At 40.6% G+C, this 21,890-nt stretch overlaps 2 protein-coding genes and 1 long non-coding RNA gene across 7 annotated transcripts in view; 2 read left to right on the forward strand and 1 right to left on the reverse strand.

Moving 5' to 3' along the window:
- OPN3 (opsin 3) overlaps nucleotides 1-8,085 on the reverse strand; it is a 51,285-nt gene extending 43,200 nt beyond the window's left edge. The window contains exon 1 of one of the 3 annotated variants that reach the window (XR_006705979.1): nucleotides 7,946-8,085. Coding sequence is in view for 1 of the 3 variants with exons in the window: in XM_045453109.1 (XP_045309065.1) it covers nucleotides 859-1,231 (373 nt within the window). In the remaining 2 variants the exon portion in view is untranslated. Of the gene's footprint in view, nucleotides 1-858; nucleotides 1,392-7,945 lie in introns of those variants that run through there. The other 2 variants (XR_006705978.1, XM_045453109.1) reach the window with 2 other exon arrangements.
- LOC123585209 lies at nucleotides 1,495-2,806 on the forward strand. The gene is made up of 3 exons (XR_006705980.1): nucleotides 1,495-1,983; nucleotides 2,077-2,221; nucleotides 2,762-2,806. It is a non-coding gene; the product is annotated as an uncharacterized LOC123585209 (long non-coding RNA).
- The window catches only part of WDR64 (WD repeat domain 64), a 134,279-nt gene continuing 115,540 nt past the window's right edge, over nucleotides 3,152-21,890 (forward strand). Inside the window, exons 1-2 of one of the 3 annotated variants that reach the window (XM_045453104.1) lie at nucleotides 3,152-3,599; nucleotides 14,773-14,903. In XM_045453104.1, the coding sequence (XP_045309060.1) occupies nucleotides 3,596-3,599; nucleotides 14,773-14,903 (135 nt within the window). In that variant the 5' untranslated portion in view covers nucleotides 3,152-3,595. Of the gene's footprint in view, nucleotides 3,600-8,253; nucleotides 8,657-14,772; nucleotides 14,904-21,890 lie in introns of those variants that run through there. The other 2 variants (XM_045453103.1, XM_045453105.1) reach the window with 2 other exon arrangements.

A 21,890-nucleotide genomic window follows, 5' to 3' on the forward strand; every position in this document is an offset into this window, starting at 1 on the left:
GTGAGACTTGAATCTTCCACAGGATTAGGAATATTGTTGAAATAAATCTTCGTTTTAACAATCAAGTTCTACTTTAATGAAATCTACTGGCTGCACAGCTAATTATTTGCCCATCTAGGGTGGGATTCTCAGAGCCAGATGTAATCTCACCTTAGATTTTGGTGTGCTGGAACCACTAAGGAGGTAAAATATAGTAAAAATAGCTTATGAGCCACAAGTCACTTTGCATTCTGAAGACCTGAATGAAGCTCTTTCACTTCCTAGGAAGCATTCAAAGGTTTACATCTGCTAATGAGCAAAATTAAAGAAAAGAAATACACACTGCCACTCGGCTACATTTCTACTTCTCATTTTAGAAAACAATATTGAATGAATTAAATCTCTTCTCATCCCCCTCTCCAGCTTTCATGAGTTACTTTTTCTTGAATCTGTTGACTCTACAGCCCCTCGTTTCTTTCCTCAAAGTGTAAAGCCGCTGTTTCGTGGCCTGTTGAATTATATCGGGAGGTGAAAACAGAGAAAGGAGATGAACTGGACAGTGGCTGGAGGGAGCTGGGAAGGAGCTGGGGCTGAAGCCGGGCCGGCTGCGTTGGAGAGGGGCGGCCACAGGCACAGAGCCGGGGCCGCCGCAGGCCGAGAGGAGGTGAAGGAAGGAGGAAGGAAAAGCCATGCGGCGCGGGGCGGACGAGCGGAGGCGAGGCCGGCGCGGGAGCTGAACTGCAGGGCGGGCTGAAGGGGAGGCCGCGCGGGGAGGAACTGGGAGTGGGCTGGGTGGCGAGGGGACGCGCAGAGATGGTGGCAATGCAGGGAACGGGAAGTTTTCAGAGGGGAGGATGCTTTCCTCCCAGCCCAACTCACCGAAAAGGCTGCTGCTAAACCCGTCCCACACGCAGCCCACGGTGTCCCAGACCCAGCCGTTCCTCAGGCAGGACACGAAGGTAAAGGTGACCCCGAAGAGGGACACCAGCAGGTCGCTGAGGCTGATGTTGACCAGCAAGAGGTGGGTGGGAGTGCGGAGCCGCTGGAACTTGTAGTAGAGGACAAGCACCAGCAGGTTGTTGCCGACGCCCAGCAGCCCGATAGAGCCAAGGAGCAGCGCCAGGCGCTCATAGGTGCCCGGGCTGAACAGCGGCGCGGGGCTGAGCGTCCCCGCCGGTCCCGGCCCCTCGGCGCCCGCGGCCCCGCCGCCCTCCCAGTGGCCCTGGCCGCCGCTACGGTTCCCCGAGTACATGGCCCGGCGCCGGCGCGCTCGGCGGCCGCGGCGCTCAGCCTCCTGCGCGGGCCGCGGCACGCTCCGCACTGGGTGGGGCTCGGGCTCCACCGCCCGCCCCGGCCATTGTGCGCGCCAGGACCTCGACACGTCACCAGAGGCCGCCCTCCTCCGCCCCTTCCGCCCGGCCCGCCACTGTAGTCCCGCCCCCTACCCCGCGCATCGCGTTCCCGCCCCTCCCCGCTCCCCCGAAGCCCCGCCCCCTTCCCTTGGGCGCTCTCCTGTAGCCCCGCCCCCATCCCCCGCGTGGTGCGTTCCCGCCGATCCCCACACCTCTGGCTCCCTCTCGTAGCCCCGCCCCCTTCCGCGCCGCGCGCCCCTTTAGCTCCGCCCCCTATACTCCCGCCCCTCCGAGTGTCTAGTTCCCTGCGGCTCCGCGCGCTCTCAACCTCCTCATAATCCCGCCCCCTCCTTCTGGCGCTTTTCCACAGCTCACCTCTGGCGTATCCTCTGCTTTGCTCGCAGCTGGGGCTCCAGACTCTCCTTCCTGGCCCCAGCACCCACTGCCCCAGCGTGTGCCCGCACTAGTGGACAGCAGTAGGCTAGCAGGGAGGAGAAGGCAGTAGGGAGGCAAATCCACCGCAGTGGCTCCGCACATCCCATCTCCCTGCACCCGGCTTGAAAGCATCACGCCCATGCACCCAATTCACTCGTGCATTTTCTCGTTTATAAACATTTATGAGCGCCTGCGCCTAACACAAGCTAATGAGAGGGTAGGTGAGGGCCTCCCATCTTGGGTTTCTCACCATCCCAGGAAGCTGTAGTAACTTACTGCTAGCCCACAACATTATTCTCATCTCACACAGGTAAGTAAGCCCCAGGCTGGACCCCTAGGCCCGCCATCGTTCTCCCTCCTGTCCTGTTACTGAGGCCTGCCAAAGCTCTTCACTGGTGGTGACCATCCAGGCTGTGCTCTCAAAGCTTCAACCTAAATCTAGCTGCTATAGAGAGGTAGGTGCTATATTTAGAACACACATTTTCCACTTGGCCTTTTCCCCAGTAGCCATGAAAATATAGTACAAGTCAAATATAGGTTGTGAACGTGATCATAGTCTGCGAGGGCTGCACCGCTGTCCCTGCACAGCCTCTAACAAGGCCCCACAGAAGGACCACAGTCCTGAGCCAGACCTGAAGATGGCCCCGGGTGCTGGTGACAGGCACAGTGTGGAAGGGCAAAGGAATTGTCCTCTATGAGGGTGTTTACCCCTTCTACCCCTGTTCAAAAGACCAGTAGAAAATCACTAGCTTCACTGAACCCCCATTCTAAATTCCCTGGAAATGCAGAATCAAATAGGGCGGGGTGATCTCTCCACCCTGGTGCATTGAGCAGTAGCTGAGGCGGGGGGGTGGGGGGGGGGAGGTCCGCCCTCAAAACCTTGATTTGTCTTTAAAGATTCCAATCTGGATTTGTCATCTATGAGACTTATTAACCCATCCACACCTTTAAAAAATTCATCTAATTAAAAAATTTTTTTAATCTGTATTTTTGAGAGAGAGAGACAGCATGTGAACAGGGGAGGAGCAGAGAGAGAGAGACAGACACAATCTGAAGCAGGCTCCAGGCTCTGAGCTGTCAGCACAGAGCCTGATGCGGGGCTGGAACCCACGAACTGTGAGATCATGACCTGAGCCAAAGTCGGACACTCAACTGACTGAGCCACCCAGGCGCCCCTCATATAATTTTATATTTTAGATATATGCAAACATTTAACAAGTTCTATATGTTTAATATGTTTAATGTTCACTATGTTTTCATCACACTTCCTATCTAGTCTACAGTAAGTTCTCAATAAATATTTGTTGAATGAATAAAGGGCTCACTATATTTTTTTCTAAAGCATTCATTCATTCGTTCGTTCATTCATTGGTGCTGAGTCCCTGCCCTCACAAAGCTTACATTCTGGTAATGTTGGGATAGATAATAACCAAGTAAGTACATGTGTAGTGTGTCAGATGCTGATATGTGCCATAAAGAAAAAATAAGGCAGAGAAAGGGTATGGGGAAGAGAGCGAAAAGATTATTTTGTACAAATGGTTATGGATAGCCATGCTAAGTTCTGCAAGCACAGGGAGCATGTACTGGGTTAGGACTGTTCGTAGCATTTTGGAGGAAAAACAAGGAAACCAATGTGGCTGGAGCAGAGGGGAATTAAGAAATGAGGGCAGAAATATGGGTGACCAGTGATTGGGCAGATCATGCAGGGCCATGGCCATTTTAATAAAAGGACTTTTGCTTTTACTCTTTCAGAGTAAAGTCCAGGGAAACCTATATGGAAGAAGAATAATAGCAAGGAAGGAAAAAGAGGAGTAAGAGGCTTTTGGCAAATGTGTAAGGATTTTGATAGAGTCATTATTATAATACTATTAACTGCTAAAGATATTTATTATACTCAACAGAAGCAGACTAATACCAGAAATATGATTTATATTGTCAATAATGATATATATTTTTATTTATTTTCAGAAGTATGTTATGATAGGAGATGGCAAAATACCACACCTTAAAAAGCAAGTGCATAAGGACAGACATAGACCAATGGAACAGAATAGTCAAGATATAACCCTTCACGTATATGGTCAATTGATTTTTGACAAGGCTGTCAAGACCATTCAATGGGGAAAGGAAAGTCTTTCCAACAAATGGTGGTAGGAAACCCGGATGTCCAAATGCAAACAAAAAACAAACAAACAAAAAAATCAAGTTGGACCTTTCTCTTATACCATTTAGAAAAATTGACTCAAAAAGGAGCAAACCACTAAACTTAAACACTAAAACTATAGAACTCTTAGAAGAAAACATAGGAGAAAAGTCTTCATTGCATTGACTTTGGCAATGATTTCTTCAATATGGCACCAAAGGCATAGGCAACATAAGAAAAAATACATAAATGAACTCCAACAAAATTTAAAACTTTTGTGCATCAAATGACACTATCAAGAGAGTGAAATGACAGTCAATAAAATATTTGCGAATCATAGATCTATGAAGGATGAATATATAGAATATAAAAAGAACTCCTGCAACTCAACAATAACAACAACAAAAAACCCCAAGCAACCCAATTCAAAAATGGGCAAAGGACTTAAATAGACATTCCTTCAAAGATACACAAATGGCCAACAAGTGCATAAAAAGATGCTCAATATCATTAGTCACTACAGAAATGCAAATCAAAACCACAATGAAATATCACTTCACACTTGCTAGAATGGCTATTCTCAAAAAGTAAAAACTAAAACAAAAAATGGAAAATAATAAGTGTTGGCAAGGATGTGGAGAAATTATAACCCTGGTGTGCTGCTGCTGAGAATGTAAGATGGTGTAGCCACTATGCAAACAGTGTGGCAGCTCCTCAAAAAGTTAAGCATAGAATTATCATATGATCCAGTAATTACATATATCTATCTAATCTCCAAAAGAATTGAAAGCAGGGACTTCAATAGATATTTGTACACTGATGTTCATAGCAGCCAAAATGTGGAAATGAACCACATGTCCATTATCAGACAAATGGATAAACCAAATGTGGCATAAAATGGAATCGTATTCAGTCTATAGAAAGGAATGAATTTCTAGTACATTACAACATGGATAAACCTTGAAAAAATTATGCTAAATGAAATAAGTCAGACACAGAAGGACGAATATTGTATGATTTCACTTACATGCGGTACCTAGAATAGGTAAATTCATGGAGATGGAAAGTCAGGGGCTGAGGACTGAGGTGGGAGGAATTGGGAGTTAGTGGTTAAGATCACAGAGCTTCAGTTTGGGATGATGAAAAAGTTCTGAAATAGACAGTGGTGATGGTTGCATAACATTGTAAGTGTGCTTCAAGCCACTGACTTGTGTACACTTTTATGTTATGTATATTTTCACAATAAAAAAGTAGATGCCAATTGTGCCTGCATTTCTCAGAGTAGGAAAAGGAAACAGATGCAACCAGCTTATTGAGCAAGCTGGACTCAGCAGGTGTATGCAGAAAGTAACTTTACTCTCTCCCATTACTGATTTCAAATGTCTTCTCTGCACCTGTTCTTTAACTGCTTTTGAATGATATTTTATGAGGTTCCAAAGCCTGTCTTCCTTGATTGGTAAAGTTGTCATCTGATGTTGGCACCCTCAGATTGTAGCAGATTTTAAGTGCTGTCATTTACTAGGGTGATTTGTGGGTTCTTTTGAGGACCTGAAGTGACAGAGATCTTTCTCTCACAAGTCCCTTGACAGAGGTAATGCCTTTGTCAGCTGTCTGCTTGCATCTCCCCCTAGGACCCTGGTTAGGGCCCCCAGACCCTGCAGGCAGTCTTCTCTAGTAGGGGCCCTCAGAGTCTAGCATCTACTCCTCTCGAAATGTATGCATTCTAGTCACACCAAATTCTGGGTGTGGACTGCTGTGGAGAACTGGCCAGCCTCAGTTTCTCCCCTCTGGTGCCCACTGGGTAGAAAGAAATTGAGAAAAGTCTCAGCCCTTTGACTGCTCTGAAATTCCAAGGGACTGTTAACTAGTGCTCTCCTCAATCTCCTAAGAAACTACCTTGTCTTCAGTAGTTTGAAGGTGAGAATGAGCTACTACCTACAGAACTGGCTTCCCAGTATCTCTGTGCATCTTCCTGCATGGACTGTGCAGCCCTGTCCTTTAGAATGGGGGAGTTCTTCAGTTGTATTGTGGGGCCCCTTCCAAGGCATCAAGGGTCCATTTTAATATCTTCCTACAGTGGAGCATTAAATCATCCATGTCCCTATATTCCAAGCAAATCCTTTATAAAATACAAGGGGGCAGTGAGGGGGGATGGAGACATGTTTTATCTGTCATTCTTGCATGGGATCACTGATAACCCCCAGCCTTCCGCATCATACACATGTCATGTGAGAGGGAACTTCAACACTTGCACAATCAAGTAAACTTCCAAGGACTGGGATGCATGCTTCCCTACTCTCTCTAACCTTGGTCCCTGGTGGGAAACAGAGCCCTTACAGAAATATCTTGCCAAATAAATCTGCATCTTTTCCTGCCTTATGAAACATAATTTAATGAATGTAGTTGAATTAAAAAAGAGAGGGAGAGAGAGAATCTTGCATGTCTTCAGTTCTGAATGTCAGTTCTCCTAGTGCATATAGCTCCTCAGATGAGTAGGAATCAGCTTGATGTATAAACTGTGTATCTGTCCACATTCCCCTTCCCCAATGCAGATGTTTAAACAAATGCATACATGTGTTTAAAAATGAAATTTCACTTAGAACCTTGCCATTAAAAGCAGAGAGAGAGAGAGAGATCTCCACACCAATACCCATTGTAGTGAAATTTTTATACACTTGGGAGAAAAAGAACATGTATAAGCTTCCTGTGTGTGCATGTGTGTAAGGGGCAGGGGATAAAAACAAGTTATGTACAAAGAATCAGCAATAGACTAGCTTATGATTAGCAGCAGAAACTGATTTGAAAAGACTTCTTGTAACAACATGAGAAACAAAATACAGTGGAATAAAATCTTCAGAATATTAAACGAAAGTGATTTCCAACCTAGAATTCTATACCCAACCTAATATCAATCAAATGCAAGAGAAGGTTAAGAATATTTTCAAACATGCAAGGTATAACAAAAATGTATTTCCCAGGCACTATTTTTGTACGTAAGCCACCAAAGTGAGGGAATAACAAGAAAGGCATAGGAGATTGGATAAGGAAATTTCCCAAATGATGGCAAAGGTGGAGAGCAGTATGACAACTATGCCCTGATACACAGATGGCATCAGTCCAGGCTTCAGAATGTGACTCAAGAGACAGGCACATGGAGGAGTGACATCAGGATGCCTTCTCTTGTATCATCTTTTTAGACTAGCTCGGGGAAACCATTTCACCTTGTAAATGTACTTTATTTTTTCAAGTTTATTTATTTTTTAGCAATCTGTACACCCAACATGGGGCTCAATCTCATGATCCTGAGATCAAGCATCACATGTTCTTCCAACTGAGCCAGCAAGGCACCCCTCTAGAACAGTTTTTGATTTACTGAAAAACAGAAGATAGGGCAGACAGTTCCCATATACCTTCTCACCCAGTTTCTCTTGTTATTAACATCTTGTACTAGTGTATTTGTTACAACTGAGGAAACAGTTTTGATACTCGCTAATAACTAAAGGCCCCAGCTTAGCCAGATTGCTTTAGTTTTTACCTAATGTCTTTTTGTGTTCCAGGATCCCAATCAGGATGCCACGTTACGCTGAGTAATCAAATCTCCTTAGGCTTCTCTTGACTGTGATAGTTTCTCAGACTTTCCTCATTTCTCATGACCTTGATAGTTTGAGAAGGGCTGGTCAGGGTTTTCTGTTGTGTTTTGTTTTACTGAAGTATAGTTGACAAACAATGTCGTATTCATTTCAGGTGTACAACATGTGGCTTGACATTACTCAATGCTCACCATTATAAGTGTAGCTATCATCTGTTACCATCCTATATCATTACAATATTATTGACTATATTCCCCATGCTGCATTCAACTAATAACATCTTGAAGAACTTTCTTCTCAATCAAAAACTACCCCTTCCCCACTCCTGCCTCACTTGATCATTTCCACTGAAGGTCAATGCATAAAGGAAGAAGAAACTTCTTTATTCCCTAGGACCTCTAAAGATATCTTTATTTGGGACAGAAATGACAAATGCTGAAATATACCTTCATCTTGAGAAGTTTTTGGTTCCATATCCAGCAAAGCTACAAGAATGAGTGGTAAGGTGACTCTCCACAGCATTTTGAGGAAGGCAGATGGTTTGAGGTAGGAAGAGATCTAGGAGAGGGAAAGTAATGCCAAGTTTCTTTCACTGGCCTTTACCTATTCGGCTTCCCTCCAGTGTACATACACACACACACACACACACACACACGCACACAGTTTGTGGGGAAGGAAAGCTTAATGCCCTCCTTATGAAGGAAGGGGAGGTGACAGAGATATTATGATGCAATGAGGGCTGTTTGAAGGACACTGGTAACATTATGAGGTCAGGAGACTTACTGAAATGTTTGCATATATGAAATGCATTAGATTAAGTCAGGGTTCCTCCCTGCTAACATCCTAGTGATGACTCTGACTCCTACCCACGGTATGGGATTTTAAGACCGAAGGAATGAGACCTGGGACAAAACTGAGACAGCAGGGAGGCACTGTACCAACTGGAAGGTTTTCCAAGTTGGCAAATTTGTGCTATTTCTTTCTGTACGGAAATAAATAACCCTATGTCCCTATGGATATCAAGGAGGAAAAGCATTTAAGCACTGCACTTCAGACTAGCAATTTCAAGACAGCCTTGGAAGGGTTTGAAAAATTGATTGAACATGTAGCAGCCCAGAAAAGAAATGACAGAGCAGGCCTGTTTATACAAAAAGAAGGTAAGATCAGTGATTATAGGGCACCCAATCGGGTCTGTGGATTAGAACGGTCCAATGTTTTAAGCCATCAAAGAGAAGCAATGTTGCTTAATAGCAAAGACATTGAACGGGAGGCCTGAGTTCTGACTCTGTCCCTAACTAGCTAAGTCGTCCTGGGGAAGCTTGTTCATTTCCTTGAACCTAAATTTGAGACATCATAAGTAAAATGAAGGGGTTTCATTAAGTGGCATCTAAGCATTCTTCTGTGGGATCTACCTCTGATGTCTTGCTGGTTGACCTGGGATTCCCAGTAGTGCACAGTGACCATTAGCGAGCCATAGAAGCTGCCCTGCCACCTCTTAAGGGTATCATGAGACCGTAAAGACATTCATAAGCAGGGCAAAGTTTTTCTGAAACTTTTGTTCACTGCCTGGGCCTCCCCTTATGTCTCTAGGATGGAATAATTTGGAGCATGCCAAGGTAAGGGGAACAAGGTAGGCAGTGGTCTGCCAGGATCATTAACAGCAGAAATACCAACACAGAATGGAAAGTACACCACCATGGTCAGGACTCAAGGGGACAACTTCGGGGCACTGAGGACAGCAGTGACAAATAAGGCTTAACAGCAGAGTAAAAGACTAATGGAACAAATCCTGCTGTTACAAGAAAAGCAGCAGAGCCCATACAATTGCAAAGGGGTCAGCATGGCCAGCCTCTTCATGTGCCAGGCTGGACAGCCACAAATGAGTTAAACTGTTGACTTTCCATATTCAAACACAAAACTGGTATTATTTGAATAGTGTTTAAGAATTTGTAAATCACCTTTAAAAATATAATTTAATTGATTCTCACGACAAATATTACTGTCATTGCTATCACCCCCATTTTACTTATTAAAGGATGGGAAGTACAGGTACATCTGCCCAAGTCACTCAACCTCTATGTGTTAGAGCTAAGACTCAGGGCTTCTGGATGTAGTATTTAGATGATCGTGAACTTGGCTGGGCTTTCTAAACCTGTAGACAAAACTTTTATTGTTTAATTTTTTATATAGTTAAAAAAATTTTCCCCAGTCTGTTTACCTGTAATTTATCTGTAATTGATTTTCCACACCCTTAGCACTTTTGTTGAATCCTGTCTGGATCTCAGCTCCCCTTGGCCAAGCTTACATCATCATAAGAAAAAGCAATGCCAAAAGACAAGAATTCTCTCAAACTCCCTTTACTCCACTTCTGAGTTTCCCAAACCAGCACCTTTCATTCTTCTATCCCTCCTCTTCTCCAAAGCTATCACTCTACTGCAACAACTTCAAAATCTCCTTTTTTTTAGCTTTGTCCTCTCAAACTAAAAATACACCCAAACGTCCTGACCTTGACTTGTTCTTCCCTATAAGCTGCCACTGTGTGCCTTTCCTTTGATTCACCACTAAATTTCCCCACAGTGTCACCACTTAATTTTCAATCTACTCAAGTCTGACTTCTCTCATCACTTTGCTGAAAATGCTCTTACCAAGGTATTTCATCACCTAATACGGCTGCCGAATTCAATCAATTGTTTTCATTTTCCAGCTTACTTGGCTATTTCACTGCATTAGCAGCTTGCTGCCTCTGCTCCCAGAAACTGTCTCCTTCTGCGTGTCTCATCACACCTCTCTTTTTTTCCCTTTCTCATTCTTTCTTTGCCTCTTTTTTTTTTTTTTTTTGAGACTTGCCTGTGTTCTCTATCAACCTTGAAGCAGAGACTCCACCTACATAGTCTCCTGAGCCAGATATCTCGCTATAACCTTTGACTATTTCATGATGGTATCTCACTCTTGGGTTATTACAACAGCCTTTCAATATAATAGTCTTCTTGCCAAGTGTTATTGCCTTATTTTTGAAAATTTTTTAGACAAAGAGAGAAAGAGAACATGAGTGGGGGAGAGGAAGAAAGGAGGAAAGAGAATCTTAACCAGGTTCCATGCTCAGCTGGAAACCAAGGCTCGATTCCACAACCCTGGGATCATGACTTGAGTCAAAATCAAGAGTGGGATGCTCAACCAACTGAGCCACCCAGGTGCCCCAAGAGTTATTCTTTTAATTTTTTTTTAAACTGCCACATTGCTGGCTTATTAACTCAGCTTTAAAGTCCATATATGTTGGGGCGCCTGGGTGGCTCGGTCAGTTAAGCGTCCGACTTCGGCTCGGGTCACGATCTCACGGTCCATGAGTTCGAGCCCCGCGTCAGGCTCTGGGCTGATGGCTCGGAGCCTGGAGCCTGCTTCCGATTCTGTGTCTCCCTCTCTCTCTGCCCCTCCCCTGTTCATGCTCTTTCTCTCTCTGTCCCAAAAATAAATAAATAAACGTTAAAAAAAAATAAAAAAAAAATAAAGTCCATATATGTTAACTTGACATTTGGGGCTATTCTCAGCCATGCTTCAATCTACCTTTCCAGCCTCAGCTCCTGGAACTTCCCTTCATAAAATTTCTGTCCTAATATGAACTTTTCAGCATTCCCAATGACTTCTGACTCTGATTTTGCATGTGTCATTTCCCAAGTGTAGAGTGCCTTTCCTCCCTTTTTTGTGCCTGTAACTTTTGCTCATCTTTTAAGACCCAAATCAAATGTCATCTCTTTGTAAGAACTTTCCCCAGGCAAAGCCATCCTTAGCACACCGTTAACTTGCCATCTCAAGGAATTTTCCTGCTGCACCTAACCTGCTGAAATGTGTGTGTTCCTGCCTCTTCTTTGCCATAGCACTTGAACTGTGAGTGCTTTGAAGGCTTTGTAACCTTATGGTTAGCCCAGAGTCTTATATCCAGGAAGTACTCTTGAAATGTGTGCTAAGCCAGTGTGGAGGTTCCTCAGAAAATTAAAAATAGACCTACCCTATGACCCAGCAATAGCACTGCTAGGAATTTATCCAAGGGATACAGGAGTACTGATGCATAGGGGCACTTGTACCCCAATGTTTATAGCAGCACTCTCAACAATAGCCAAATTATGGAAAGAGCCTAAATGTCCATCAACTGATGAATGGATAAAGAAATTGTGGTTTATATACACAATGGAATACTACGTGGCAATGAGAAAAAATGAAATATGGCCTTTTGTAGCAACGTGGATGGAACTGGAGAGTGTGATGCTAAGTGAAATAAGCCATACAGAGAAAGACAGATACCATATGGTTTCACTCTTACGTGGATCCTGAGAAACTTAACAGAAACCCATGGGGGAGGGGAAGGAGAAAAAAAAAGAGGTTAGAGTGGGACAGAGCCAAAGCATAAGAGACTGTTAAAAACTGAGAACAAACTGAGGGTTGATGGGGGGTGGGAGGGAGGGGAGGGTGGGTGATGGGTATTGAGGAGGGCACCTTTTGGGATGAGCACTGGGTGTTGTATGGAAACCAATTTGACAATAAATTTCATATATTAAAAAAAAAAAGAAAGAAATGTGTGCTAAGCAAACAAGTTAATCTTGCTTTCACTTAAAGCTTGAAATCACAAAGCCACATTGAAAAACTTCCTTCCTCTATAGTATATATGTTTATGTGTATGTATATGTAAATATGTATCTATACAGAAAGAATATATTTTAATAGATATATAGCAATATATATTTTATATAATATTATACTATAATATGCCACAGTATAATGTACAATAGATATATAGATATACAGTATAGATTTGATTAAAAAAAATAAGTACAGATAAATTTCCTTCTATGAGAGAGGGACTGACCTAAAAGATTGAGAAAGAAGAAATATAATCTTAACTTTCATCAGACTTCTAATACTAGCATATATTCATATTTATTCATAAGTACTGGAAAATAGGGCCTACTTCTCAGGATCGGCAAGAAGCTAAAAACTAGAGAGAATGTTTTTAATGTAGCAGTGTCTATCTCAAAAATGATGTCAAGGAATTCACCCAAGGAATTCATCTGTGTAATATTACTGTTCGATCATCTTGTCAAGTGACCTGAGAGAATTAAAATCACCCAGGAAAGGAAAGTTTCATCATCCTCATCCAGTGGCATTTACAGTGAGACTCATTTACAAGGAGACACATCATACTCACAATGGTGTGAATTTAAAGCAGCTAAACTATTTGAATATCTCATAGGAATTTTACATTTAATATGACCAAGAGGGAATGCTTTATTCTCCCCCCTCCAAGACCCATGGTCCTTCCTCAGTTGCTTCTGTTTTGGTAAATAACACCAATAGTTGCTGAGTTTTAAAACCAAAACCGTGAGTGTCATTCTAGAACAGGATTTCTCAACTTTGGCACTATTGACATTTGGGGCTGGATGATTCTTTGTTCTGTGTATGTGTATGTGGGGTGAAAGAGGGGCTATCCTGTGCATCGTGGGACGGTTAGTATCTCTGGCCTCTACCTACTAGATGACATAGCACTTCCATTCCTAACTGCAACAATCAAAATTGTCCACAGTCAACATTGCCAATGTCCCTGTGGGAGATAGACGGCAAATCCTCCCCTGGATGAGACCTGTTGCTCTGGAATCCTGCTTGTCCTTCACTCCCCACTCCTGCCCCCAACAGCTTCCAGTTATAAGTCTTTGTCATTCTACTTCCAAATATATCTCGCCATCGCCAGTGCTACCTCTCAGTGCCTACATCACTTATCATCCAATTGAGGACACTTTCAAGAGTGAAAGGGGTTGTTGTTATTAACTAAGTTGAGAATATCAGTATAAATTGGACTTTCCAAGACAGCCCAGGATGTACACTGGCTAGTGCATCGTTCTGGCCAAGCCTCCACTACCTGAATCCCAGATTAATGCACTAGCCCTTGCTAGGTTTATAGCTGTCGCTCTTATAGCTGTCACTCTTTATAGCTGTCCTTACAGCAGCCAGTGTGCTTTGAGAAAAGTTTAAGGCAATACCTTACCATCATGCTTACTCTCATGCTTAGAATAAATTACAAACTACTGACTCCAGCTTAACCCTCCTTCTTGGTAATCTCACCTCACAGCGCTTTCCCTGTCCTCACTATACTCCATATCCATAGACCTTCTCAGAACATGAGTCTTTGGTTGGCCTCTGCCTAAAATGCTGTTATCTAGCTTTACACATGGCTGAATTCTTTTTGCTTATTAGGTCTTAGCTTAACTGTTTTTACTTGTGTCCTTAGAGAGGCTTCCCTGCCCACCAACACTGATAGATAGAGAATTCTCTCATAGCTCCCTATTGGTTTCCTTCCTAGCACTTAGCTCACTCTATACCTAATAACTTCTACTTTGCTCCTAAGGTATAATATACATACATTGGAACCCAAAGAACACAACTAATTTTAAGTATATAGCACAGCAAATTTGGACATTGGTAAACATACCTGCAGCCGCCAACCAGATCCAGACAAAGAACATTTCTAGCATCCTAGAGTCTCCTCATGTCCTGTCACCTCTCACATTAGATAACCATTAATCTAATGTCTGTCTCTAGTAATTAGTCTTGCCCATCACAATCTGTAAATAATTTATTTGTTGGTTTACTTGTTGATTTGCTGTGTCTTCCACTAGGACGTAAATTCCCGGAGGAAGGGAACTTGTCTATCTAATTTTGCATTCTAATTCCAGTGTCTAGCTCAGTTCCCACACATAACAAATTCTCAATGCACCTTTGCTTCTAATTCCTTCTTGCCTTTAGACACAACAGTAGCTCCCAAGTGAATCACCAAGTTTGGCAAAATCAATTTTCAAGTATGGTGTGTGTGTGTGTGTGTGTGTGTGTGTGTGTGTGTGTGGTGTCCAAATAGGTTCAAAGAACCTATCAAGAATCACTCCCTTTCCTTGAAGATGGGCTCTAGCAGACACTCTTGATTGGTAAAAATTTTCCTGACAGGAAGGAAGTAATCCACTTTCCAATCTTTGTATTCCTGAATAAAACTCCTAAAATAGTTGAAATATAAGTTTTGGAGGAAAAACTAAACACCAAAGTAAAATATTTTCTTCTAATATTTTAATCAAGGGACTAGTTCTGTTTCTAATTAAAAGAACCTTAAAATGCAGCATAATCTGGTTTTAATAGGTTGAAATAATGAAATAGATTAGAAAATAGAAAGAGGAGCTGAGAAATGCAATATAGTCCTTGGAGTCTGATAACGATGTTCCTGCACTTTGTTACGATGCAGATGCAATTGATTATGACAAGTTTTACGCAGCCGTGGAGGAACTCTTTGGTCCAGAAGTGAAGAATCAAGATGTGAAATGTTTTTACAGGAAGCTCTGCAACAACCCTGATGTGTCTGTAGACTGGTGTGAGGTAGTCATTTTTCATGTTCATTGTATGAAATCTGGGTATTATTTCTCCTTGTTCAGGATGAATAATTTAATCAAAAAGTTACTCCCACAGGGGTTAAGCTCACAATGTGTACATGGTATGTGTAAATTCCATAAAGATATGGCCACCATTAGGGTGCCTGGGTGGTTCAGTCCATTAAGCATCTGACTCTTGATTTCAGCTCAGTTCATGACCTCACAGTTGGTGAGATCAAGCTCCGCATCAGGCTCTGTGCTGACAGTGTGCAGCCTGCTTGGGATTCTCTCTCTCTTCTTCTCTCTCTGCCCCTTCCCTGCTTGCACATGCTCTCTGTCTTTCAAAATAATAATAATAATAATAATTTAAAAAATGATGTGGCCACCATCCCTAACTGAAAGTGAGTTAGAGGTTTAAGTGTATTATTAATAGGTAACTCTTAGACTGAGCTGCCAAATGGAAGAAGTATACATGCCATAACAATAACCAAGATGTTAATTGCCTTTGTTACATTCTAAATGAAATACTCCTTTTCAATTGTTTCATTGTATACAAATATAATATAGAGAAGAAAGAAAAGGATTATTGTTGACCACCTCTTACATTTCCTGAGTCTCTTCTTTGTCAATGTATCATTGAATGCCTTCCACCATTGCACATAGAAGTATGTTTGGTGAAGTTATCTATGTATCATGGCAAAGGAGAAAGGATGCCTCTGATCTTTGTTTAAACTCACAGAAGGCTACACTCTGTAGATATTTTTACAAACCAGATTTTTCTTATTCTAAAAGGATTAAGGTAGCTTACAATTTTAAAAAATTGCACATGTGCATACAAAGCACTTTAATATTAAAAATTATCAGGCTCTTTTTATTAATCAGTAGATACCATAGACAAAATGAAAAGATTTAAAGGATTTGATTATCATTTATAATAAGCTAGTAGATATATAAAAATAGAACTTTGAACCCAAGTTATAGGTAAGACACATCTTCTCAACTATATGTGGGGCCATCAGAAAACTATACGTGTATAAAGCTAAAAAGAACATTTCAATAAATTCCAATATAATAAAATTATAAACCAATAATAAAAGATAGCCCAAATCCCCAAGAACCAATCAAACAAGAAATAATCAATTAGTTTTGGGGAAAAATTGCAAACAAAAAAAAATCTATCAAGCCTTTAAAGACTACATAATTCCCACATTATACACATTTTTGTACAACTTAGGAAAAGCTGAAAAGCTATCCAACTCATTTTACGAGACTAAAATAACATGAATTGAGCAAAGATAAAATGTCAGGGAACTATAGGCCAATATTACTTATTAATACAAATGCTAAAGTCCTAAATAAAAATTTAACAAGTTGCATCCAGCAGCGTATTAAAAAATCATTCCCGGGTAGAATTTACACCAGAAAAAGTAAAGGCAATTTAATATTAGAAAGTCCCATAAAAAATTTCATTTAACAAGTTCAAGGAGAAAAAATAATACAATAATCTTAATTAGAAGTTAGCAAACCACGACTTGTGGGCCAAACTGGACAGCCATTGTTTTGTGAACAAGGTTTTTTGGAACACAGCGACACTCTCGCATCCACATACTGTCTGTGACTACATCTGTGCTACGACAACAGAACTGAATATTGTGACAGAGTCTGCAATATTTACTCCCTGGCCCTTTTCAGGAAAAGGTTGCTGACTCCTGATCTTAAAATAACATAAAAATTAAAAAAGATATTTGATAGAAATTCAATAGCTATTCTGCTTCTAAAAAGAAAAAAAAATCTTGGCAGAATAGGAATGATAGACATTCCCTTTAATTTGATTTAAAAAAAAAAACTGTGTTCATTTTCTGTAGCTGCTGTAAAAAATTCCCACAAATTTGGCAACTTCTGCCCTCAGCTTTATTGACAAACAACATACTGTGTAAGTTTAAGATACACAACGTATTAATTTGTACATTTATCTATGTCAAAATGGTTATCGCCGTGGGGTTAGCTAACACTGCGATCATGTCACATAATTTCCGTTTCTTTTTTGTGGTGAAAACATGAAAGATCTACTCCCTTAGCAACTTTGAAGCGTATAAAGCAGCATTTTCAACTATAATCGCCAGATTGTAACTATGATCCCCAGAATGTATTCATCTTATAATTGGAAGTTTGTGCTGTTGGCCAGCATCTCCCCTCTTCTCCCATCCCCCATCCCCCGGAAACAACCATTCTAGTCTCTGTTTCTGACTTCAGCTTCTTTTGAGTCCTCATATAAGTGAGACCATGTCTTTCTGTGTCTGAGTTAAAAACTTAGCATAATGCCCTCAAGGTCTGCCCACGTTGTTGCAAGCGGCAAGATTTCTTTCTTCCTAAACTTAACAACTTCAAGAAACACATTTATTATGTCACATGGATCAGGATTCTGGGCACAGCTTAACTGGGTCCTCTGTTCAAAGTCTCACAAGTCTGCAATCAAGGTGTTCTCATTTGGAGATTCAACTAATGAAGAATCTGTTTCCAAGCTCATTCCAGTTGTTAGCAGAATGCATTTCCTTGTTGTATGACAAAGGGACTAAACTTTTTTTGTTTGTTTGTTTATTATTTTGAGAAGGAGAGAAAGTATGACTGGGGGAGGGGAAGAGAGAGAGAGACAGAGAGAATCACCAGTAGGTTTCACACTGTCAGTGAGGAGCCTGATGCAGGGCTTAAACTCAGGAACTGTGAGATCATGACCTGAGCCGAAGTTGGACGCTTAACCCACTGAGCCACAAGGCACTTACTAAGGGACAAAGCTTTTTATTGGCTGGAAGCTGGAGACTAGAAGCTGCCGTTATTTTCCCAGAGGCTGTCTGCAGTTCTTTGCCATATGACCCGCCACATAGGCAGTTCACAGTTTTGCTTCTTCACGGCTGACAGGAGAATCTCTTCTCCAGAGCCCCCGAAGACAGTCTTATATAATGTAACAATCATGGGAGAAACAGTCCATCACATTTGCCTTATTCTTTTGGTTAGAAGCAAGTCACAGGGTCTATGCATACTCAAGGGATAAGGGTTATGCAAAGGGGTGACTCATTGTGCGGAGGGAGGGGAGTTACTTAGGATGTGCTCACCCTAGAGACTTATAGAAATCTATTTAAGTAAGGACCATTTTTAATGGTGAAATGCTAGAAACACTCAAAGTTAAGAACATGAAAAGGATGCCTATTATCTTTACTATCCTTCAACATTTTACTGGAAATTGTAAGTAATGCCAAGACAAAAACAAAAACAAAAACAAAAACAGGAAAAGGAAGTAGCATGTAATAAAAGTGTAATAAAAATATAAAAATATATATAATTAAAAATGCAAGTTGTCATTATTTGTAGATAATGTAGTTGTCTACCAAGAATACACAAAGGAATCACATGACAAACTATTAGAACTAAGAGAGTTCAAGAGAATTCAAAGAAGATAAACATGTCAGAATCAATAACTTTCACAAACATAAGCAATAACTCACTCCCAACATATGCACATAAATGTAACAGGAAGTTTCCATTCACAAGAACAACAAATAGGGGCCCGGGCGGCTCAGTCAGTTAAGCATCCAATTTTCGCTCAGGTCATGATCTCATAGTTCATGAGTTTGAGCCCCGCATCAGGGCTCTGTGCTGACAGCTTACAGCCTGGAGCCTGCTTCATATTCTGTGTCTCCTTCTCTCTCTGCCCCTTTCCTGCTCACGTTCTGCCTATCTCTCAAAAATAAATTTTAAATTTTTGTAAAAAAAAATTGTTAAAAAAACAAGAATAACAAATAGTAGAAAATGTCAATGGATAAATCTATTAAGGAATGTATAAGACTATCACACTTAACTGAAGGATTAAGAGAAGATCTGGAAAATTATTAAGGCACTCAATTTACAAAGATCTCAATTGTCCCCAGTAATTTGTTAATATTTATAAATGTAATAATTCAATAAAATAGATTTTTGGAATTAATACAGCTAAGCTAATAGATACCCAACACATCAGTAATTGAATTTTAATACATCTCTTCTCAATTTAATAATTCTTATAAATATTTCAGGTTGCTTTTAGAAATTGAAAAACATTCTCACAAACTTCTGGTGAGTACTAACAAGCCTGGAAGCTTCCAGTCTCCAGATTAGCATGAAGATTCTACTGTGTACCATATTTTTAAAGCTTTTTCTTTTTTCAAGAAATGAAAAGTAAAAATACGATGTTCACTTAGATCTTTACTTGATTATGATATCAAAAGCAAATATATGAAAGCACCATATGTATAAAAATATATATCTAAGTGGAAGTGGAAAGGCCAGAGAACAAGGCTCATGTATCAAAGACAACGAATTGTAATTGCCAAGCTTACTTCTTTTTCCTTCTTTCTCTCCCTTCTTTCCTCCCTTCCATCTTTCCTTTTTGTTTCTTTTCTTTCTTTTTTTTAAAAGCCTGTTGTGCCCATGGAAATGTTTTAGCAGAGCTTGCATTATAAATATTTAAGCCTTCTGGGGGCGCCTGGGTGGCTCAGTTGGTTAGGCGGCTGACTTCGGCTCAGGTCATGATCTCGCGGTCAGTGAGTTCGAGCCCCGCGTCGGGCTCTGTGCTGACAGCTCAGAGCCTAGAGCCTGTTTCGGATTCTGTGTCTCACTCTCTCTCTGATCCTCCCCTGTTCATGCTCTGTCTCTCTCTGTCTCAAAAATAAATAAACGTTAAAAAAATAAATAAAGAAATAAAATAAATAAATAAATATTTAAGCCTTCTATTCAATGGTCACTTTTCCAACATGTCTTGGGTTTTCAGCTGAAGATTTCTGAGATTTCCAGCATGGTTACTGATTTCTATACAATGGTGACCTGTTTTTCTGGAACTACCACAAATTAATGTTTGTGTTGCTAAAATTAGAGTGAATTATGGTCATCTTGTCCGAATACGCTAAATGGAACTTTAAAGTTCCTTTATTCCTTTAAAGGAATAACTGCTGGTTATTCCTAAAGATAGAACACCTGAAATGAAGGTTGGGCCAGGACCTGATATGCTCCCTGCTTAGATGGTTCAGGTCAAACCAGACAGCTGTATTAGTAAGACAGTCAAAGAATGACTGAGAAACATTGGATTGTTTTTCCTCAGTGAAGGTACAACACAAAATCTCAAAGAAGCTTCACTAGGAGAGACCATCATCCTTGAGGTTGAACCCTTAGAAACTCTAGACCTGCACTGCCCAAAACACTTCTTCTGGCTACATGAGGCTATTTAGTACTGGAAATGTAACTAGTCTCAGTTGAAATATGCTGTAATTGTAAGATACACACCGGATTTCAAAGATGTAATACACAAAAAGATTATAAAATATCTTACTATTGGTTACATGTTGAAATTATATTTTGGACACATTGGATTAAACAAATACACTGTTAAAATTAATTCTTTTTTTTTTTTTTACATTTTTTCATGTGGCTACTGGAAACTTTAAAGTTATATATATCGTCCTCATTATATTTTTATCGGTAAGCACAGAAAATGTCAAAAGAGACATAGAAGGAATTCCTCCTGATCAACAAAGATGGATTTTTGTTGACAAACAACTGAAAGATGGACAGACCATAAAAAGTATTCAACTTTGTTCTTTGGGAACAGTATCAGAAAAAATAAGAAGATATTTGTCGTTGTTCTCCAAGAGCATAAGAATAAGAGAAAAAAGTTTAATATAGTGTGCTTAAATATCACAAGTTCAAAGAAAATGATATAAGTAGCCACCATGATTGGAAATATTTATCTGAAGAATGCGATGGCAAATTCTTTAATGTCAACTAGTTCTACAGAGAAGTCAAATGTACAAAATGTCCCTTTTATTTGGGCACAAGTATAAATAGAGGCCCAGATATCAAATATGTGAATATTTGATATATTCATATATCAATATATATATAATATATATATAATATGTGAAATTATAAATTCACATATATATATATATAATATGTGAAATTATAAATTCAGCTAATTGTTAAAGCAAATATGTTTTATCCTCCAATTTTGAAAATATGATTTAATAATGTCCTGGAAGTCCACGTTAGAATTTAAAATTTTCACACCTTGCAGTTTCACACTAAAATATAGAGACAAGGAGGGAGTTAGCGCCAGCCCACCTCCCTTAATTTTGCACCAATGGCCCCATCCCACATTATGGGGGACCATGCATGCACATATATGGATACCTCCAACCCATGTGTCTAAGCTCCTTCTCCATCAACACTCTGCCTTGGGGACTCTTCAGTCCTAGGGGTGTACAAACCAGTGGTGTGTGGTCCACCCTCATGAGGATGTACCTAAAAGAGACTTCATGGGCCTGAAAGGAGGCTTGGAACCCTTTAGGCAGGGAATTCTGGGGCCTCAGGAATCTAGGACATGGTTTAAAAGCATGAACTCCTGGTGGACAATGGCCCCTTAGCATCATGAACTAGAGTGGACCCTCTAAAGCTGAGCTAACCAACAGTAGCCACAAGTGCTAGTTACATTGAAATTAAATTAAATTAAATTAAATTAAATTAACAATTCAACTCCTCAGTTGTGCTGATTACTTTTCTAGGGTTCAATATCCAATGAGGCCAGAGACTATCATATTGGATAGGAGAGATTACAGAAGAGTCTTGCCATTGCAGAAAGTTCAAATGGCTCTATAAGCATGGGTCCCAGAGCATGGATCTAAAGCAAGATTGCAAGTGCAAAGGCGGTTGTTTTGTCCTTTTTAATCTACTAATTCAATAAAATAGAAGATAAGTATACATATGAGCTATCTATCTATCTATCTATCATCTATATGAACAAAAGCCCTTAACCACTGAAAGACTTAAAAAGTTTGAGAAATCAAATGAACAATAAAACAGTCAGTAATTTTGCAGGAATACAGAAATGGCTGTCTTTTTCCTAAATCTTGTAAGTGTACAAAATGAACGTGGTTTTTTTTTTTTTTTTTTTTTTTTTTTTAATTTTTTT

This window comes from Leopardus geoffroyi, chromosome C3 (genome assembly GCF_018350155.1).
Source record: "Leopardus geoffroyi isolate Oge1 chromosome C3, O.geoffroyi_Oge1_pat1.0, whole genome shotgun sequence".
Classification (NCBI taxonomy): domain Eukaryota; kingdom Metazoa; phylum Chordata; class Mammalia; order Carnivora; family Felidae; genus Leopardus; species Leopardus geoffroyi.